Source organism: Symphalangus syndactylus, chromosome 14 (genome assembly GCF_028878055.3).
Source record: "Symphalangus syndactylus isolate Jambi chromosome 14, NHGRI_mSymSyn1-v2.1_pri, whole genome shotgun sequence".
NCBI lineage: Eukaryota > Metazoa > Chordata > Mammalia > Primates > Hylobatidae > Symphalangus > Symphalangus syndactylus.
In genome coordinates this window covers 23,188,873-23,207,301 of record NC_072436.2, presented here as the reverse complement: position 1 = coordinate 23,207,301, position 18,429 = coordinate 23,188,873, and the positions used below count along the sequence as shown (strand labels likewise).

The 18,429-nt window shown below is 44.0% G+C and overlaps 1 protein-coding gene and 1 long non-coding RNA gene across 5 annotated transcripts in view; both read left to right on the top strand.

Annotated features, from left to right (window-relative positions):
• Window positions 1-18,429, top strand: part of PITPNC1 (phosphatidylinositol transfer protein cytoplasmic 1) — a 319,548-nt gene that overhangs the window by 197,349 nt on the left and 103,770 nt on the right. For all 4 annotated transcript variants that reach the window (XM_063617532.1, XM_055242684.2, XM_055242685.2 and 1 more), the window contains one exon: window positions 568-639. In XM_063617532.1, coding sequence (XP_063473602.1) covers window positions 568-639 — 72 coding nt within the window. The remainder of the gene's footprint in view (window positions 1-567; window positions 640-18,429) is intronic.
• On the top strand, window positions 6,446-13,811 carry LOC134732440 (uncharacterized). Its single transcript, XR_010115603.1, has 2 exons — window positions 6,446-12,746; window positions 12,777-13,811. It is a non-coding gene; the product is annotated as an uncharacterized lncRNA (long non-coding RNA).

Sequence of the window (18,429 nt, the reverse complement as noted above, 5' to 3'; positions counted from 1 at the left end):
AACATATTCCTTTTGGAAATGTCCTCTTCAGGGACTTGTCCCCTATTGCTGGTTAATTCTTTGTGGCCTGACCTCTGTCTGGATGAAACTGTGTTCATGGTCCTAAAGGCGGCTTTCCTTTGTCTGAATTTGGATATTGACTTAGTATCTTAACATTTCTGCGGCCGGGCGCGGTGGCTCACGCCTGTAATCCCAGCACTTTGGGAGGCCGAGGCGGGTGGATCACGAGGTCAGGAGATTGAGACCACGGTGAAACCCCGTCTCTACTAAAAATACAAAAAAAAATAGCCGGGCGTGTTGGTGGGCGCCGGTAGTCCCAGCTACTCTGGAGGCTGAGGCAGGAGAATGGCGTGAACCCGGGAGGTGGAGCTTGCAGTGAGCCGAGATCGCGCCACTGCACTCCAGCCTGGGCGACAGAGCGAGACTCCATCTCAAAAAAAAAAAAAAACATTTCTGCTCCGGGACGGTGCTCGCAACCAAATGGCCAGGAAAGTATTCAGAAGCTCTACTGAATATAGGAAGAGAGAAAAAATGTTATGCTAATGAAAGTTTGCTTTTCTCCCACAGTGTTCCTTTCTGCCGAAATTCTCCATTCATATAGAAACCAAGTATGAGGACAACAAAGGAAGCAATGACACCGTGAGTAGCCCTTCCTTCTATGCTGCGCTAGCCTCTTGGGCTCTGAATATCACAGCACTTCTCGCAGCCCCTCTGTGACCAGGGCCAGCAGTGGGACCTGTGCCTGGGACCTCAGAGATGTTCTGGCCTTTGGCTTCTGAGGGTTATTTCTCTGGGACTTTTCCCTGGAATTCTTTTGTTGTCTAGCTTTTCTTTCTTCTCATTTTTATGTACTTTCCATGGTCCCCTGAGCAGAAGCCTCTGACCTGGGGTGATTGTCATGGAGGTGGAGAGGATGACAGGGCACTTGGAACTCCAAGATTTGGTTTCTCATCATTGGACGGAGTACACATCTTCTCAATGCCTATTAATATCTACTTCGGAAAGGGAATACAATCAAAGATATGTGTACACACAAAAGGAAATACAGTCAGATGTATATGTGAACAGAAAAGGAAATACAGGCCTGGTGCAGTGGCTTACGCCTGTAATCCCAGCACTCTGGGAGACTGAGGCAGGCAGATTACCTGAGATCAGTTCAAGACCAGCCTGGCCAACGTGGCGAAACCCTGTCTCGACTAAAAATACAAAAATTAGCTGGGTGTGGTGCTACACGCCAGTAATCCCACCTACTTGGGAGGCTGAGGCAGGAGGATTGCTTGAACCTGGGAGGCAGAGGTTACAGTGAGCCGAGGTTGCGCCACTGCACTTCAGCCTGGGCCACAGAGCGAGACTCCATCTCAAAACAATAAAAAAAAGAGAAAAGGAAATAGAATCAGATGTGTGTGTGCATACTGCATGCATGCTTACTTACCCACATGCGGTATATGTATATACCCACACATCCTACCTTAAAATCAGGGGGTACCCCCACAAAATATTTACCTCCTGAGGCATTCTGACTTTTACTAAATTTCAGCCAAGTATTTTGCTTATTAGTGTTGGGTAAAACCCATCTTCTGACCTGGCTTTTACCCCCAGGCTCTTTCTGTTGGGGCATTACATTTCTAACTTCTCTTTTCTTTGGGGGTGACTGTTTTGACCTACCAAAAGCATCACCTGGGAATAGGCTGTGGGTTCCCTCAGGACCCACTGAAAGGAAGAACCTGGATCTAGAAGCTTCAGGGCTTCCCCAGAGTTCATGGAACTTCCCAGAGGAGAGAAAAATACAGCTGGCAGAAGTACTATCCTACCACTATGTTCAGGAACCCCATCATTCGTGTCTTCTTGAAGTGGCGGCCCAATGGGAAATGTTTACGGTCATTTTCCTGTCACAGCCCGAAATCACAGGCGCGTTGCTGGCCAACTTCATCAAAACCATCATGTCTAAAACAGTGTCACACTGTGTTTAAACTTGAATCCTTGTAAAATAGTGATTTTTTTTTTTTTTTTTTTTTTTTTTTTTCTGATTAGAAAGCAGGCCGGGCGCGGTGGCTCACACCTGTAATCCTAGCATGTTGGGAGGCCAAGGCGGGCGGATTGTCTGAGCTCAGGGGTTTAAGACCAGCCTGGGTAACATGGCAAAACCCCATCTCTACTAAAAATACAAAAAATTAGCCGGGCGTGGTGGCGTATGCCTGTAATCCCAGCTACTCAGGAGGCTGAGGCAGGAGAATTACTTGAGCCTGGGAGGCAGAAGTTGCAGTGAGCCTAGATCGTGCCACTGCACTCCAGCTTGGCAACAGAGCGAGACTCTGTCTCAAAAAAAAAATAAAAAAGTTAATACATAGCTATTCAAACTTGGAGAATGCAAAAAGAAAGTATTGAAAAAAGAAAGGAAAAACCAGTAGCAATCCCACAATTTAGAGATGACTTCTCTTAGCGATTTGGTTCATGTTGCAGGTTATGGATACATTTATTTTTTAACCAATTCCTCCTGAATTGAATCATATAGTATGTTATTTTTAACATGCCATGAAGTATGCTTCCCCATAATGATTTTTCCTGGCTGTACCACCTTCCATATTTCAGTGTACTTCTTTATACAATTGCTGGTCACTGGATATTGAAGTAAGCTTGACTCTTTTCACGTAGCTGTGGACTCTCATGAAAAGGATAATAAAGTTCAGTTGCCTGAATTGCTTTTCCTGGCATAATGTGAAAATATGGGGGAATTTTTTTTTTCTTTATAAGACAGGGTCTCGCTCTGTCACCCAGGCTGAAGTGCAGTAACACGATCTCAGGTCACTGCAGCCTCCACCTCCTGGGCTCAAGCGATCCTCCCACCTCAGCCCCCCTGAGTAGCTGGGACTACAGGCACACACCACCGTGCCCAGCTAATTTTTGTGGGTTTTTTAGAGACGTGGTTGCACTATGTTGCCTAGGCTGGTCTTGAACTCCTGGACTCAAGTAATCTGCCTGTCTTCGCCTCCCAAAGTGCTGGGATTACAAGCGTGAGCCACCATGCCTAGCTGGAAAAAAATTTTTTAAATATCTTTCAGTCTTTCCAAACAAATTTCCTTGCTTTCTCTCTTTTTCTCTATGCCTCTATCTCCATGAGTTCATTCAAAACAGCTCTCCATTTGAAGAGGTGTAGAGAGGCCAGGTGCTATGGCTCACACCTGTAATTCCAGCACTCTGGTAGGCTGTGGTGGACGGATCACCTGAGGTCAGGAGTTTGAGACCAGCCTGGGCAGCATGGTGAAACCCCATCTCTGCAAAATTAAAAAATTAGCCAGGCATGGTGGCACACACACCTGTGGTTCCAGCTACTTGGGAGGCTGCAGTGGGAGAATCGCTTGAGCCCAAGAGGTCAAGCCTGCAGTGAACCATGTTTGCACCTGTGCACTCCAGCTTGGGTGACAGAGTGACACCTAAAAATAAAAAAGAGGTGCAGAGGGGACACGTGGCCTCACTGTGATCCCTATAGATTGGTGGGACCACTGTAATCTGGTTTATCCTCTGCCCAGTTCAAATAGTCCCCAAAATTCATATGGTTATTATGTATTATTATATAGCCTTTTTTGGCAGGTGCTAAGGTTTTTTGACTACTCTCCTAGGAATTTAAAATAACAGGTTATCCACCTTACAATCAGGATCCAGGCCCACGCCAAGGGCCAGGCCCCTTTGAGACTTAGGCTGGCCTGCAAGAGAAGCACCAGTCACCTATTCACTCTGTGCAGTCCTTGGACACTGCTTCCTCTAGGAGAAATCTCAGCTGTTGTAACCTCGCTTGCCTCCCTCTCCCCAGCATGTGGACTCTGGAACTGCCCAGGGGACCTGATCCTTGTCTCCCTGTCATGGCACCCAACTTGCCCAAGCCCCAGTCTTGCCATCTTGTTACACTAAAGAGGCCCTAAATGTGTTTTTGGCCCAGTTCCCACCCCCTGCCCCCCAGGCTCTGCTTGACTCTGCTCCACGGACCCCAGGTCTTGCTCCTGAGGCCATTGGACCACATGGCCCAGCCCCACTTCATTAGACTTCTTTGCCAATTTGCCCTCCTCTGATTTACATATTCAGCGGCTGTTGGTTGTCCACAGGTTCAAAGTTGGTCCCAGAGAGGCAGAAAAGGAGCTTTGCGGCAAGGCACGGTGGCTCACGCCTGTAATCCCAGCACTTTGGGAGGCTGAGGGGGGTGGATACCTGAGGTCAGGAGTTCGAGACCAGCCTGGCCAACATGGCGAAATCCCATCTCTACTAAAAATAGAAAAATTAGCTGGGCATGGTGGCGTGCACCTGTAATCCCAGCTACTCAGGAGGCTGAGGTTGGAGAATTGCTTGAACCCAGGAGGCAGAGGTTGCCGTGAGCAGAGATCACGCCACTGCACTCCAGCCTGGGTGACAACAGTGAAACTCTGTATAAAAAAAAAAAAAAAAGAAACAGAGGGCTGCATCTGTTTCCATTCATGCTTATTAATACTTCAAAATCTGAACATAAGACGTATATATTTATCTAACAATTCTTTAATTACTAAACGCTAGCTTTATCTAGCCAGGGATTCAAAACTGGTGTTTTAAGCCAAGGCATGTGCTGGCGTGCTCTTTTTCTGTCCTGGGTTGAGTGTGGAGTTTTTGGTGGGAGGCAGAGTTGCTAAGGAAAGCAGTGCAGTAGTGGACAATTCTCTTGTCTCACCGCGTTTCCAAACTATTTAATAAACTCAGTTCATTTCTTTGCACTTTCTGGGTGTACACTCTTATCATTCAGCTACCATCCTTCATACTGCTATCTGCACTGTTTCCTCCCCTACCTGCCAAAAATTTAATGAAATTGATGACGATAAGAAGCAATAATTAAATTGAAAGAGGCTACTGATAGTCATATGGATGATAGTGGTTGAATTGAGTACATGTTGTTATCCTATTATCAATTACCATATAAGTAATTTTTTGACGTGACCCAATATCTAGTAAGAAAAAAATAGTGGCAGTATGAGTAAATATCTTCCTTGTTAAAAATAAAACCAGTATACGTATGATTGTGAAAACCTGCAAACTGTGATTACATTAACCAGGATGCAATGGGGAAGTTGTCTGAAATTGAGGCCCGTTTATTTTATGCACATACTTATGAGAATTATTTGGGCCTTCATTAGTGCTAGGGAGGACGGCACCATGCCAAGGTAAGGTTCCGTTGTTTATCCAAGGCCATAAATCTAGGCCTGCGAGAGTCCGTGCTTAGCACTGCCTGGTTCAGCTGAATGAGAGGCTGCTCATGTGGTGACGGCTGCCAGGTGACTGGTGTTCAATGGGGTTAATGGGGGCAGCCTTGCTACTTTACTTCCTCTTCCAAACAAAGCAGGCACCATTTAAAGCAGTGGTTCCCAGCCTTGGCTGCACATTGGACTCACCTGAGAAGTTTTAACAACTCATGCCTGGGTCCCAGCCCCTGGGATTTTTATTTAATGGGTCCTGGGCACAGGCTGGTCTAAACCAGCCAATGAGCATGAAGGACAGAACACTCCCTTCCAGAACACCGAATTCTCCAGCTGGGAGTGTGTGCAGTTTGAGAGTCTACCCTGAGGCTGAACCTGATATGTTCCCTTAGGAGACATTGGCTATGCTGTCCCCACCCCTGCAGTTCTCAATCACAACTGCCTATTAAAATCACCTGGGCCAGGTGGGGTGGCTCACACCTGTAATCCCAGCACTTTGGGAGGCCGAGGCGGGAGGATGGCTTGAGCTCAGGAGTTTGAGACCAGCCTGTCCAACATAGTGAAACCTCATCTCTACTAAAAATACAAAAATTAGGTGGGTGTGGTGGTGCATGTCTATAATCCCAGCTACTAGGGAGGCTGAGGCAGGAGAATTGTTTGAACCCGGGTGGTGGAGGTTGCAGTGAGCCGAGATCACGCCACTGCACTCCAGCATGGGCAACAGAGTGAGACTCCTTCTCAAAAAAAAAAAAAAAAAAAAAAAAAAATCACCTGGAAAGCTTTAGCCATCACTGATGCTGCTGTCCCACCCCTGGACATTCTGATTTCATTAGTCTGAGGTGGGGTTGAGGCATTGGGATTATTTTTTTTTTTTTTGAGATGGAGTCTCGCTCTGTCTCCCAGGCTGGAATGCAGTGGCGTGATCTTAGCTCACTGCAAGCTCCGCCTCCTGGGTTCACGCCATTCTCCTGCCTCAGCCTCTCCGAGTAGCTGGGGCTACAGGGGCCCGCCACCACGCCCGGCTAATTTTGTGTGTGTGTGTGTGTGTGTGTGTGTGTGTGTGTGTGTGTGTGTGTGTTTAGTAGAGATGGAGTTTCACTGTGTTAGCCAGGATGGTCTCGATCTCCTGACCTCATGATCCGCCTGCCTTGGCTTCCCAAAGTGCTGGGATTACAGGTGTGAGCCACCATGCCCGGCCGGCATTGGGATTTTTTTTTTTTTTTTTGAGACGGAGTCTCGCTCTGTCACCCAGGCTGGAGTGCAGTGGCGCGATCTCGGCTCACTGCAAGCTCCACCTCCCGGGTTCACGCCATTCTCCTGCCTCAGCCTCTCCGAGTAGCTGGGACTATAGGCGCCCGCCACCACGCCCTGCTAATTTTTTGTATTTTTCGTAGAGACGGGGTTTCACCGTGGTCTCGATCTCCTGACCTCATGATCCGCCCGCCTCGGCCTCCCAAAGTGCTGGGATTGGGATTTTTACAGTTCCCCCAGGTGAATCTGAGGGGCAACACGACTGAGAATTATAGATTTAAGGAAATAGTCCTATTTAAAACCAACACTTAGGAAAACAGGTTCTCCAAATGTCTTCACTTCTTTATACTCCTGGATATAGGACAGTTTACAAAAGGCATGTATAAACCCCACTGCATTCCACTCCCACTCACACAACAAAAAGACCTGGGTAACATATGTATTCTCATTAGTCACATATCACCAAGGACATTATTTCTTGGCAAAGGAACTCTTCTGATAAAATGAAGAGAATGTCCAGTTTAGTTCCTGGAAACATGAAGCTCTGTCTTTCACAGAGGTCTCCTTGGAGGCTGCCTAAAAGAAGTGTCTGGAATGTATTTCATTTCTAGTTCCTCTGTGCGGTAATGAAAGAACACAAAGTTGTTCTTTGTGAAACAGAAAGATCAGTATTGAAGTTCCAGCTATCACCGTAAGCCTAAGGCTTGGTTTCTTTATTTAAAAAAAAAAATAGGATAAATAATGCTTCCATCAGGGTGTAGAGGATGCATAGAGGTTCGTTTACATGGAAGCACTTCATAAACTGTAAAGTGCCATGCAAATATGAGACATGATTACTGTGATGGCCACACCTCGGGATTAACTGCACTCATGATGATTTCCCAATGAGACTCTGATTTTGTCTCAAGTGTCAATAAACCATTTGCTGTTCAACAAGTTTTGAGCACCTACTATGTCCCAGGCATTAGGAGAAGGATCGGGGATGCAGCATTAAGACAAACCAGCCCTCCAGGCCAGGCGCAGTGGCTCACACCTGTAATCCCAGCACTTTGGGAGGCCGAGGCAGCCAGATCACCTGAGGTCGGGAGTTCGAGATCAGCCTGACCAACATGGAGAAACCCCTGTCTCTACTAAAAATACAAAAAATTAGCTGGGCATGGTGGCGCATGCCTGTAATTCCAGGTACTCGGCAGGCTGAGGCAGGAGAATCACTTGAACCTGGGAGGCAGAGATTGCAGTGAGCTGAGATCGTGCCATTGCACTCCAGACTGAGCAACAAGAGCGAAACTCCATCTCAGGAAAAAAAAAAAAAAAAAAAAAAAAAAAACAGACAAACCAGCCCTCCATTAATCATGGAGTGGGGGAAGCGGATAATAGGCAAGTAAACAAACAAAAGAATTACAGCTGTGCTAAGTGCTAGGAAAGCTATAAACAGGCTAGAGGGAGCTCAGCCTGAGGACATGTGGTCAGAAAGGCCCCTCGGAAGACACAAGTCCACTTGAGGCTTGCGTATGGGAAGGAGCCAGCCCTATGAGATATATGTTCCCCCACCCCAAATTCGTATGTGGAAGCTTTAGAATGTGACTGTGCATGGAGACAGGACCTTTAAAGAGGGGATTAAGTTAAAATGAGGCCATTAGAGTAGGTCCTAATACAGTCTGACTGGTGTTCATATAAGAAGAGAACACTTGGGCACATAAAGAGACTCTAGGCTGGGTGTGGTGTCTCACACCTGGAATCCTAGCACTTTGGGAGGCTGAGGCGGGTGGATCGCTTAAGCTCAAGAGTTCAAGACCAGCCTGAGCAATGTGGCAAAACCCCATCTGTACATAAGAAATGCAAAAACTAGCCAGGTGTGGTGGCGCACACCTGTAGCCCCAGCTACTTAGGAGGCTGAGATGGAAGGATCACTTGAACCCAGGAAGCGGAGGTTTTGGTAAGTCAAGATCGTGCCACTGCACTCCAGCCTGGGTGACAGAGAGAGATGCTGTCTCAAAAACAAACAAACAGACTCTTTGGGTGCAACACGTGAAGACATAGGGAGAAGGCAGCCATCTGCAAGCCAAGGAGGAGGTCTCCGAAGAAATCAACCCTGCAGGCATGTTGATCTTGGACTTTCAGCCTCCAGAGCTGTGAGACAATTAATTAGATTCTGTTGTTTACGCCACCCAATCTGTGGTGTTCTGTTATGGCTGACCCCACAAACTAATGCAGGGAGCAAAGGCTCTGGCCCCTGACACAGCCTCACATATTCCAGGAACTGTTGGAAAACCACTGGCTAGAGCGTTAGGAGTGAGAGTAAGTAGACTGGCAGGAGCTGAGGTTGAATATATAGTAGAAGCTAGATCACGCAAGAGCTATGGGGCCACAGCAGAGCGTAGAATTCAGTGCAGTGGGAACTTATTCAAGGATTTTAAACAAAGGGGTGACAAGATATTTTTCGTGGAGTTTTTCTAAATTTTTTATTTTGGGATAATTTTAAATTTATACTAAAGTTGGCTGGGTACAGTTGCTCATTTTCCAGCACTTTGGGAGGCTGAAGCAGGCGGATTACCTGAGGTCAGGAGTTTGAGAAGACCAGCCTGGCCAACATGGCGAAACCCTGTTTCTACTTAAAAAAAAAAAAAAAAAAAAATAGCTGGGCGTGGTGGTGCATGCCTGTAATCCCTGCTGCTCGGGAGGCTGAGGCAAAAGAATCACTTGAACCCGGGAGGTTGCAGTGAGCCTTAATTGTGCCACCGCACTCCAGCCTGGGCAACAAGAGCAAAACTCCGTCTCAGAAAAAAAAAAAAAATTATACTAAACTTGCAGAGATTGTGCACAGGGTTCTCAAATACCCTCTACCCAGTTTCCCCTTACCTACCCATGATTCCACTGCTGAAACTACAGATTTTATTCAGATTTCACCAGTTTTCCCAATAATGTACTTTTGCTTCTGTTCCAGAATCCAGATTAGGACACCCCATTACATTGGGTGATTTATGTTTTAAAATGTTTGCCATGGCTGTTCTGTGGAGAATTAGTGAAAGGAAAGACTGGAAGCAGGGAGTCCAGTTGGTAGGCTATTGGAATGATCCACACCAAGATGGTGGTTTGAGCTGGAAAGATGGCAGAGGATAAAGAGGGGAGGAAGGGATCTATTTTGAAAACAGAGTGACTTTCTGTTAGAATTGATGTGGGGCATGAGAGGGGAACAAAATAGGGATGATCTCAGGCTTTCTAGCTCTGCCTAGTGGCCCTGGGTAAGTGGTGGTGCCATTGCCATCATGGGAAACAGTGGAGGAGAAGCAGGTTCTGAGAAGAAAAGCAAGAGCGCCATTGAGACATGACGACTTTAGATACCAATGAGACTTCCAAGTGGAAATGAGGGGTAAGAAGTTGGATATTGGCCAGGTGTGGTGGCTCTTGCCTGTAATTCCAGTGCTCTGGGAGGTCAAAGCAGGAGGATCGCTTGCACCCAAGAATTCAAGGCCATCCTGGGCAACATGGTGAGACCCCGTCTCCACAAAAAAAAAAAAAAAAAATTAATTAGCTGGACATGGTGGCGCACACCTGTCATCCCAGCTACTCAGGAGGCTGAGGTGGGAGGATCACTTGAGCCCAGGAGGTCAAGGCTGCAGTGAACCATGATCAAGCCACCGTACTCCAGCCTGGGCAACAGAGTGAGACTCTGTCTCAAAAGAAGAAGTTGGATATATATATGAATCTGGCATTCAGAGAGGGATGTGGGTCATGATTTTTATCTAGGGAGAGGAGTGACAGAAAAGAGAAGTTTCTAGATGCTTCAAGATAGAGATCGCCCAGGTCGTAAGAAGGACCTTCTGATGGCTTCCAGGTCCAGCTTCTCATTGTTTTCTTTATTCCTTGGTTAAGACTAATTTTCAATCACTGGGCTGTGCTTGGTTTTAGGAAATAAACGATCTCAATTTAACCACAAAGATTTACTTAGAGAGATCTAATTTCTCCCCCTGGGTGCCTCCTTCGGGTAAATTGCATAAACATCTCAATGTCTTGACTGGGCTCAACTTACGTGGCTTTGGAGAGAAACGTTCTCTTCCTGACTACAAGTAGCTTCCCCTGGAAATTACCAGCTGACAAATAGGGAATTTTATCATTTCAGGAGAGCTGTATTTATTGGGGCTTGCTATGACAATAGTCATCATGAAGTTTGTTTTCTTTCTTTTTTATTTTTTGAAATGGAGTCTCACTCTGACACCCAGGCTGGAGTGCAGTGGCGTGATCTCACCTCACTGCAATCTCTACCTCCCAGGTTCAAACGATTCTCTTGACTCAGCCTCCCGTGTAGCTGGGACTACAGGTGTGCGCCACCACACCCAGCTAATGTTTATATTTTTAGTAGAGACGGGACTTCACCATGTTAGCCACACTGATCTCGAACTCCTGACCTCAATTGATCTTCCCGTCTCGGCCTCCCAAAGTGCTGGGATTACAGGCGTGAGCCACCTTGCCCAGCCGTGAAGTTTGTTTTCTAATTAGCATAGTAGTCCCTGCTTCTCCAAGGTTTCACTTTCTGCAGTTTTAGCTCCCTGCAGTCAAATGCGGTCCAAAAATATTAAATGGAAAATTCCAGAAAAGAACAATGCATAAGTTTTAAATTGCATGCTGTTTTGAGGAGCAACATGAAATCTCGTACCGTCCTGCCCCACCCCACCCAGGGCACGAAGCCTCCCTTCGTCCATCAACTCTGCTCTGTATATGCTACACGTCTGTTACTTAGTAGCTGTCTTGGTTATCACATCAAAAAAAAAAAAAAAAAAAAAAAATAGAGCGTATATAGAGTTTGGTACTATCTGAGGTCTCAGGCATCCAGTGGGAGTCTCAGAATATATCCCCCTCGGCCAAGGTCGGGGACAACTGCATTTGTATTTGTAACTCCAAGAGGACAACATAGATGGATGGATGTTAACAATTTCAAAAGGTACTAAAATTAATTTGTAAAGCAGGAGTGCCAGTGGGAACTGCAGAATCCATATTTACAGGTCTCTGGAGCTGATTATCTCTTCCTTAAATGGCTTCTAATTGAGGATTACAGAAAGAAAAAAAGCACTTGCTTTATTTTTAGACGTGATCTCTGATGTCTTCAACTTTTATCGTTCTGTTTTTAACCTTAGATTATTATAACCAGCCACCTACAAAATCTGCAATGTTCTCTAATAAGTCAGCACCTGTTAAAAAGGAGGTTGCACAAAACACTCCCATTTGCAGTTTGGAAGGATTATTATCTACTTTGGTCTGTGAAGTGGAAAGTCAATGTTCTTATTCAATCTGTGTCTAATGGTATCATTTTGAGGACAATGGAAAACAGATCATGTTTGATTCCTTAAGATGTGGCCACTGCTATTTGTGGTACCATTTGTGATCTGAGAGCTGCATGTAAAAAAACACATCAGCAAAAAGAATATCCAGCACACGAGGGCTCGCTTTCTGATTCTCAGAGGTATAGTGACAACACAGCTTACCTCTGTATTCAAAGAAGCCAGAACTTACCCGTGATAATCATTAGTAGAAGACAGCTTAAAGTAGTGTCTGCTTTCTGGCTAGGCCTGGTTCATGGGCCAGCTGACAAACAGGGAATTTTATCATTTCAGGAGAGCTGTATTTATTGAGGCTTGCTATGACAATAGTCATCATGAAGTTTGTTTTCTTTCTTTTTTATTTTTTGAAATGGAGTCTCACTCTGACACCCAGGCTGGAGTGCAGTGGCGTGATCTCCAGAGTAGACAGCCTACTCTGATGTGCTAGTATCAAGGGTGAGGGAGACAGTTAACCAAACTGGTCAAAAGCATTGTCAGCAAAGACCTAGTGCTGAATCATGTTGGGAAATTGGAATTTGGAGCTAGAGAGGCAATACCAAGTATCAAGGTCTGAATGTCCGCTTTGTAACCACTGTAGTAATAATTGACTCAAAAAAAAAAAAAAAAAAGCCATCAATGGATGCTAAGACCATTAAGCAAAACAAGTATTGGCTACAGGATATATCACCACCAATGCTGGGCGTGGTAGCTCACACCTGTAATCTCAGTACTTTGGGAAGCCAAAGTAGGTGGATCATCTGAGGTCAGAGTTCGAGACCAGCCTGGCCAACATGGTGAAACCCCATCTCTACTAAAAACACAAAAAATAGCCAGACATCATGGCACATGCCTGTAATCCCAGCTACTCGGGAGGCTGAAGCAGGAGAATCTCTTGAACCCAGGAGGTGGAGGTTGCAGTGAGCCGAGATCATGCCACTGCACTCTAGCCTGGGTGACAGAGTAAGACTCCGTCTCAAAAGGAAAGGAAAGGAAAGGAAAGGAAAGGAAAGGAAAGGAAAGGAAGAAGGAAACGAAGAGGAAAAAAGAAAGACATGCAGAGAGGACAAACCAGAAAATAATGATTGGCTACCTACGGGGGGCGGAGTGGGGGTGTGTGGAAACAGGGTGGAGATGGACAGAGAAGCACTACCTCTGGGAGTAAACCTTTTTGAATCATTCAACTTTTGAAATCATGTTAATGTTTTCCCCACTCAAAAATAATGAAACCAAATCAACAGGGATTAGGCAGGGGATTGGTGGGGTGGAAGATACTAAAATAGAATTAAAACAGAAATAAATGAACCTAACTGTATTTTAAAAGAAATAAAATAGCCACACTGAAAAGGAGAGAAAAAGACCTTTCCCAAGGAATTCTCAATTACACAGCACTTTGACTATATATCCTCAGTCGGAAGACCATAAGAATTGTAAACAAATATTGAATTCTAAGTAATGTTTGTTTCTTACTGTAGTATGGGCTAATAGTACTGAAACTATTTTTTGTGTAATGTAAGTTTGAGCAAATACACAACCCTAGGGCCTACCTGTAGAAGAAAATCACCATTTGCAACTATCATAATAGTAATTGATTTAATAGTAAACATAATTGAATGCTAAAACTAGTGTGTGAAAAGTTTGATAAGGAACAGGATATTTACATAGACTAAGAGTATTTCTCTGCAAGTGACTTATTAGTGGAAAATAGAAATAGAAATAATTTTACGATAGACAGCCGGGCACAGTGGCTCACACCTGTAATCCCAGCACTTTAGCAAGCCGAGGTGGGTGGATCACCTGAAGTCAGGAGTTGGAGACCACGGTGAAACCCCATCTCTGCTAAAAATACGAAAAGATTATCTGGGTGTGGTGGCGGGCACCTGTAATCCCAGCTACTGGGGAGGCTGAGGCAGGAGAATCACTTGAACATGGGAGGTGGAGGTTGCACTGAGCCAAGACTGCGCCATTGCACTCCAGCCTGGGCAACAAGAGCGAAACTCTGTCTCAAAAAAAAAAAAAAAAAGAAAGAAAGAATTTTACAATAGACAAACCTGGTATATACCACCTTAACCAAATGTCTGTAACGTTATCAATCCTGGAACAAACTAGCATCAGAAATGATATGATGTCCTGAAAAAGACACATCACCTCTGTGGTGTTCTTGTCAAAAACAAACAAACAAACAAAAAAACCCCATAAGCTAAATCTAATCATAAGGAAACTTTACACAAACTCAGATTGATGGGATTCTATAAAATAGCTGGCCTGTGCTCTCCAAAATTGTTGAGGTCATGAAAGACAAAGAAAGGCCGATGAATTATTTTAGATTAAAGAAGACTAAAGAGACGAGACAACTAAATGCAGTGTGATCCTGTACTGGAACCTAAACTGAAGAAAAAGAGCCCAAAGGATATTACTTGGGTAATCAGCAAAATTTAAATAGGGACTGAGGATTAGATAATAGTATTATATCAATGTTAAACTTCCTGATTTTGATCGTTGTTTTGTAATTAGGTGAGAGACTGTCTTTGTTCTTAGGAAATACACCCTGAAATATCTAGAGGTCAAGGGACATATCTGCAACGTTTTCTCAAATGTGAAAGACAAAGCAAAAGAAGCAAATGTTAACGGTTGGAGAATCTGGGTAAAGGGTGTTCAGGGATTTTCTGATATTTCTTGATTTTTTTTGATATTCTTGCAATGTTTTGACATGTTTGACGTTATATTAAGATTTAAAGTCACAATTATTTATTGATTTAAAAATTTTTGGGGGAGACAGGGTCTTGCTGTGTCACCCAGGCTGGAGTGCAGTGGCACCATCTCGGTGTACTGCAGCCTCAACCTCCCAGGCTGAAGCAATCCTCCCACCTCAGTCTTCTTAGTAGCTGGGACTACACGAGCGCATCACCATGCCCAGCTAATTTTTTTTTTTTTTTTTTGTAGAGATGGGCATCTCGCTGTGCTGCCCATGCTGGTCTTGAACTCCTGGGCTCAAATGATCCTCCCACCCCAGCCTCCCAAAGTGCTGGCATTATAGGAGTGAGTCACCACACCCAGCACAATGATTTTTTAAAATTAAAATTGAAACAGCAAAAAATGGTATAAGGAATGTAACTAAAGATAAAAGAATTTTGTTATAGGCAGTGTGTCTAAATTGAAAACCTAAGAGAATTTACAAATTATCTTAAATAGAATACTAAATAGTTAAAATGATATTAAAATGATTATGTTCAGAAGAGTTATTGGCTATCAGATCAACTTACAAATATCAATGATATTCCATATATAAGTAATAATTAGAAAATATTAATCCCATTATCGGTAGCAATGCAACTTTAAGGTACCCAAGAACAAATCTAACTTTTCTAGACAAAATTATTATTAAAGGACCTAACGAAGACCTGAACCAATTATAAATACTCCATGTGCATGGATCAAAAGACTAAATACTGTAAAGAAATAAGTGATTTCCTAAATCAGTCTCCAAATTAAATGTAATTCCAATCAACATCTCAACAGGAATGTCATAAATTGTAAAATCGGATGGAAAACTAAAAGTCAAAAGACAGCTGAGACAAATTTTGAACAAAGAACAAGGAGGTGAAGTTCATCATATCTGATAACAAAATCATATGAAAGAATGTGGTATTTGCACAAAGACAGAAATAAACATAAGCTGATCATGTGAATTTGATACATAATAGGTAATGTGTCTCCAATCAGTGGGAAGGAAAGATAACTTTCTCAGTAAATGACATTAAGTGAGTTGACATTTCATAGGGCAAACTAAAATAATAGGCTGGGCACAGTGGCTCACGCCTGTAATCCCAGCACTTTGGGAGGCCAAGGCAAGAGGATCACTTGAGTCCAGGAGTTCAAGGCCAGCCTGGGCAACATAGCTAGACCCCATCTCTACAAACAATAAAAATAATTAGCCAGGCATGGTGATGCAGGCCTGTAGCTCCAGCTACTTGTGAGACTGAGGCAGGAGGATCACTTGAGCCTGGGAGGTCAAAACTGCAGTGAGTCATGATGGCGCTGCTACACTCACATCTGGGCAACAGAGAAAGACCCTGTCTCAAGAAAAAAAGAAAGAAAAGAATAGATCCCTACCTCACTCCATATTCAAAAATAAACTCCAAAAGCGTTTACCAACCTGACCACAGAAACCATTAAAATCATTTAAGAATATCTTATTTATGGATGCAGATGCATTTATATGTTACATAAAATACAAAGTTTATTTTAAAATGTGGACTAAGTTCACAATAAATTTATGATAGCTGTCAACCAGGTGTGGAAGAGGAAGGGATTTCAACTATAAGTGTGACATTTACTCTCTTTTTTTTTTAAGTAGGGACAGAATCAGAATCAAACATGACAAAATAATTACATATGTTTGAGTGGTGGATAGTGGCTGTTTTTTGGCTTTTTGGTTTTTTGGGTTTTTTTTAGATGGAGTCACCCTTTGTCACCCAGGCTGGAGTGCAGTGGTGTGATCTTGGCTCACTGCAACCTCTGCCTCCAGGTTTCAAGCAACTCTCCTGCCTCAGCCTCCCAAGTATCTGGGATTATAGGTGCATGCCACCACACTATGCTAATTTTTAAATTTTTAGTAGAGACGGGGTTTCACCATGTTGGCCAGGCTGGTCTCGAACTCCTGGGCTCAAGCAATCTGCCCTCCTCGACCTCCTAAAGTGCTGAGATTACAGGCGTGAGCCATGTTTTTTATATGATTTTGTATATTCTTCTTGATATTGGTCTTTTGAGTTTTGAAAAAATATTCATCTGAGTTTTCTGTTCCATGAAACTCAAACGTCTTTAATTCTTTGTGATCCATTGTTAGCCTCAGTCACTGGCTCTGCAGTTGTTTCCCAAATGTTTGGCTCCCTTCCCCCCTCATAATTACTGTGGGAATACAGTGTACGTCACTTAAAAAAAAATAAGGCACAGCTTTGCTGTTTATTTACCTAGAGCTTTGTGTTTATGTTTGTTGAGTCCAGTGGTTGGTGCCTTGGTGGGTGGATTGCTCATGACAGAGGATGGACAGCAATCTTGTATCGTGGAGCATTTTGGTGTTGAACACTTGAGGAATCTGCCAAAAGCTAGTAGCTGGTCAGGCCCAGTTAGTAGGATTCTGTACTAGAATCAGAGAAATCACCAGCCTTCGACCAAATAGGGTTCAAAGCAGGGCTCTGCAGCCGAGTGATAACAGGACTTCGCTGTTCTGAACTTCCGCAGCTGTGTAAAGGGGAAAATGGCACCCACTTCAGAGAGAATTGGGAGGATGCAGTGAGATGCTGCATGTCAAATGCTTCATAAACTATAGTTCTCTTTTCTCTTTCACTTCAGTTATACCTCATGGGAACCACTTCAGAGTGGACTCTTGGAGATCCACAAATGGGGAACTCAGTGTAACTTGGGGAGTCCTTTTGGAGGGAAAGTACCAAGTTCTCACGTTTCTGAAGTCTGCAGTCCCTATTCCTTTTTCACCACCCAGAGGCATCCTCAGACATGAGTTGATAAGTCACGTCTCCAGGGGCTTTTGAGTTCACTTTTTCAAAGTGGAGAAAGGAGTGGTTGCTGGTGCGAGCAGCAGACCCTCTGCCTCGTGGCCTCCTGCCTGGAGGCTGGGGATTCTGGTTTCGGACACAGTCCTTCCTTGGGTTTTACTCACCTGTAAGGGATCCTGCTTGGCACAGCTCTGTTCCAGGAGGTGAGAGCCATCTATGCTGTTGTTCCAAGTTAATCATCAACAGAACCATGGCAGAATGGAGAAAGGATGAAGACTGTAGGCACTAGAGTCAAACCAGGTGTCTTTGAATCCCAAGTCAACTCCTTAGCAGCTAGTTAAGGCATGTTACTTCACTTCCATGTACCCCTGTCAAATGAGTAGCATGATAGTTCCCACTCATAGGGTACTTGTGAGGATTAAGTGTTTTAAGCCTGAAAAGTGCACAGAATAGAGCTTGGTACACATTTTAGACGTTCAGCATGTTTTAACACGGCCATTGTTTTTCATGTTTTAACAACTTTACAAATGAAACACATGTTAGAGTTGATGGCATGTTACAATTACAAGTGGCAGCATTTTTTCTTTTTCGGTGGTATAGTTGGTGGCATCTTAGAATCAATGAATTAATTCAGCATGATATCGCCTTTTGCATAGGATATTGAGATGTACATCCTAAGTGCATTTCAGTACTGAATAGTGTTTGCATATCAAATGTGAACACTGAACTGAATTCTGCCAAAGTCAAGTCATTGAATAATAAGCTATTCAGTTGTTCAGGCCTGGAAGGTTGTTTGTTAACTTTTTCCAGGGCACTGGCTGGCTTCCTAGTAATGCAAATGACTTGAAAAGGGAACCATTGAATCTTCTTCCCCTTGAACGTTCAGAATCATCATCTTTATAAAATGGATTTCTTACTAAAAATCCCTGGATGCCATCTATCTGATATACCTTCAAGGACAAAGTCTCAGCTAGTATTTTAGTTTATTTATTTATTTTTTTTAATGTGGGGCAAGGGGATAATAGGAGCTGAGCTTACAGAAAAGAAGTTAATGATTTCCAATGGACATGATTTCAAAGCAATTTCTGCCTTTCGATGCACTGAAATCATTGCTTCCATCTGCTGCCCTACTTGTACACCGGC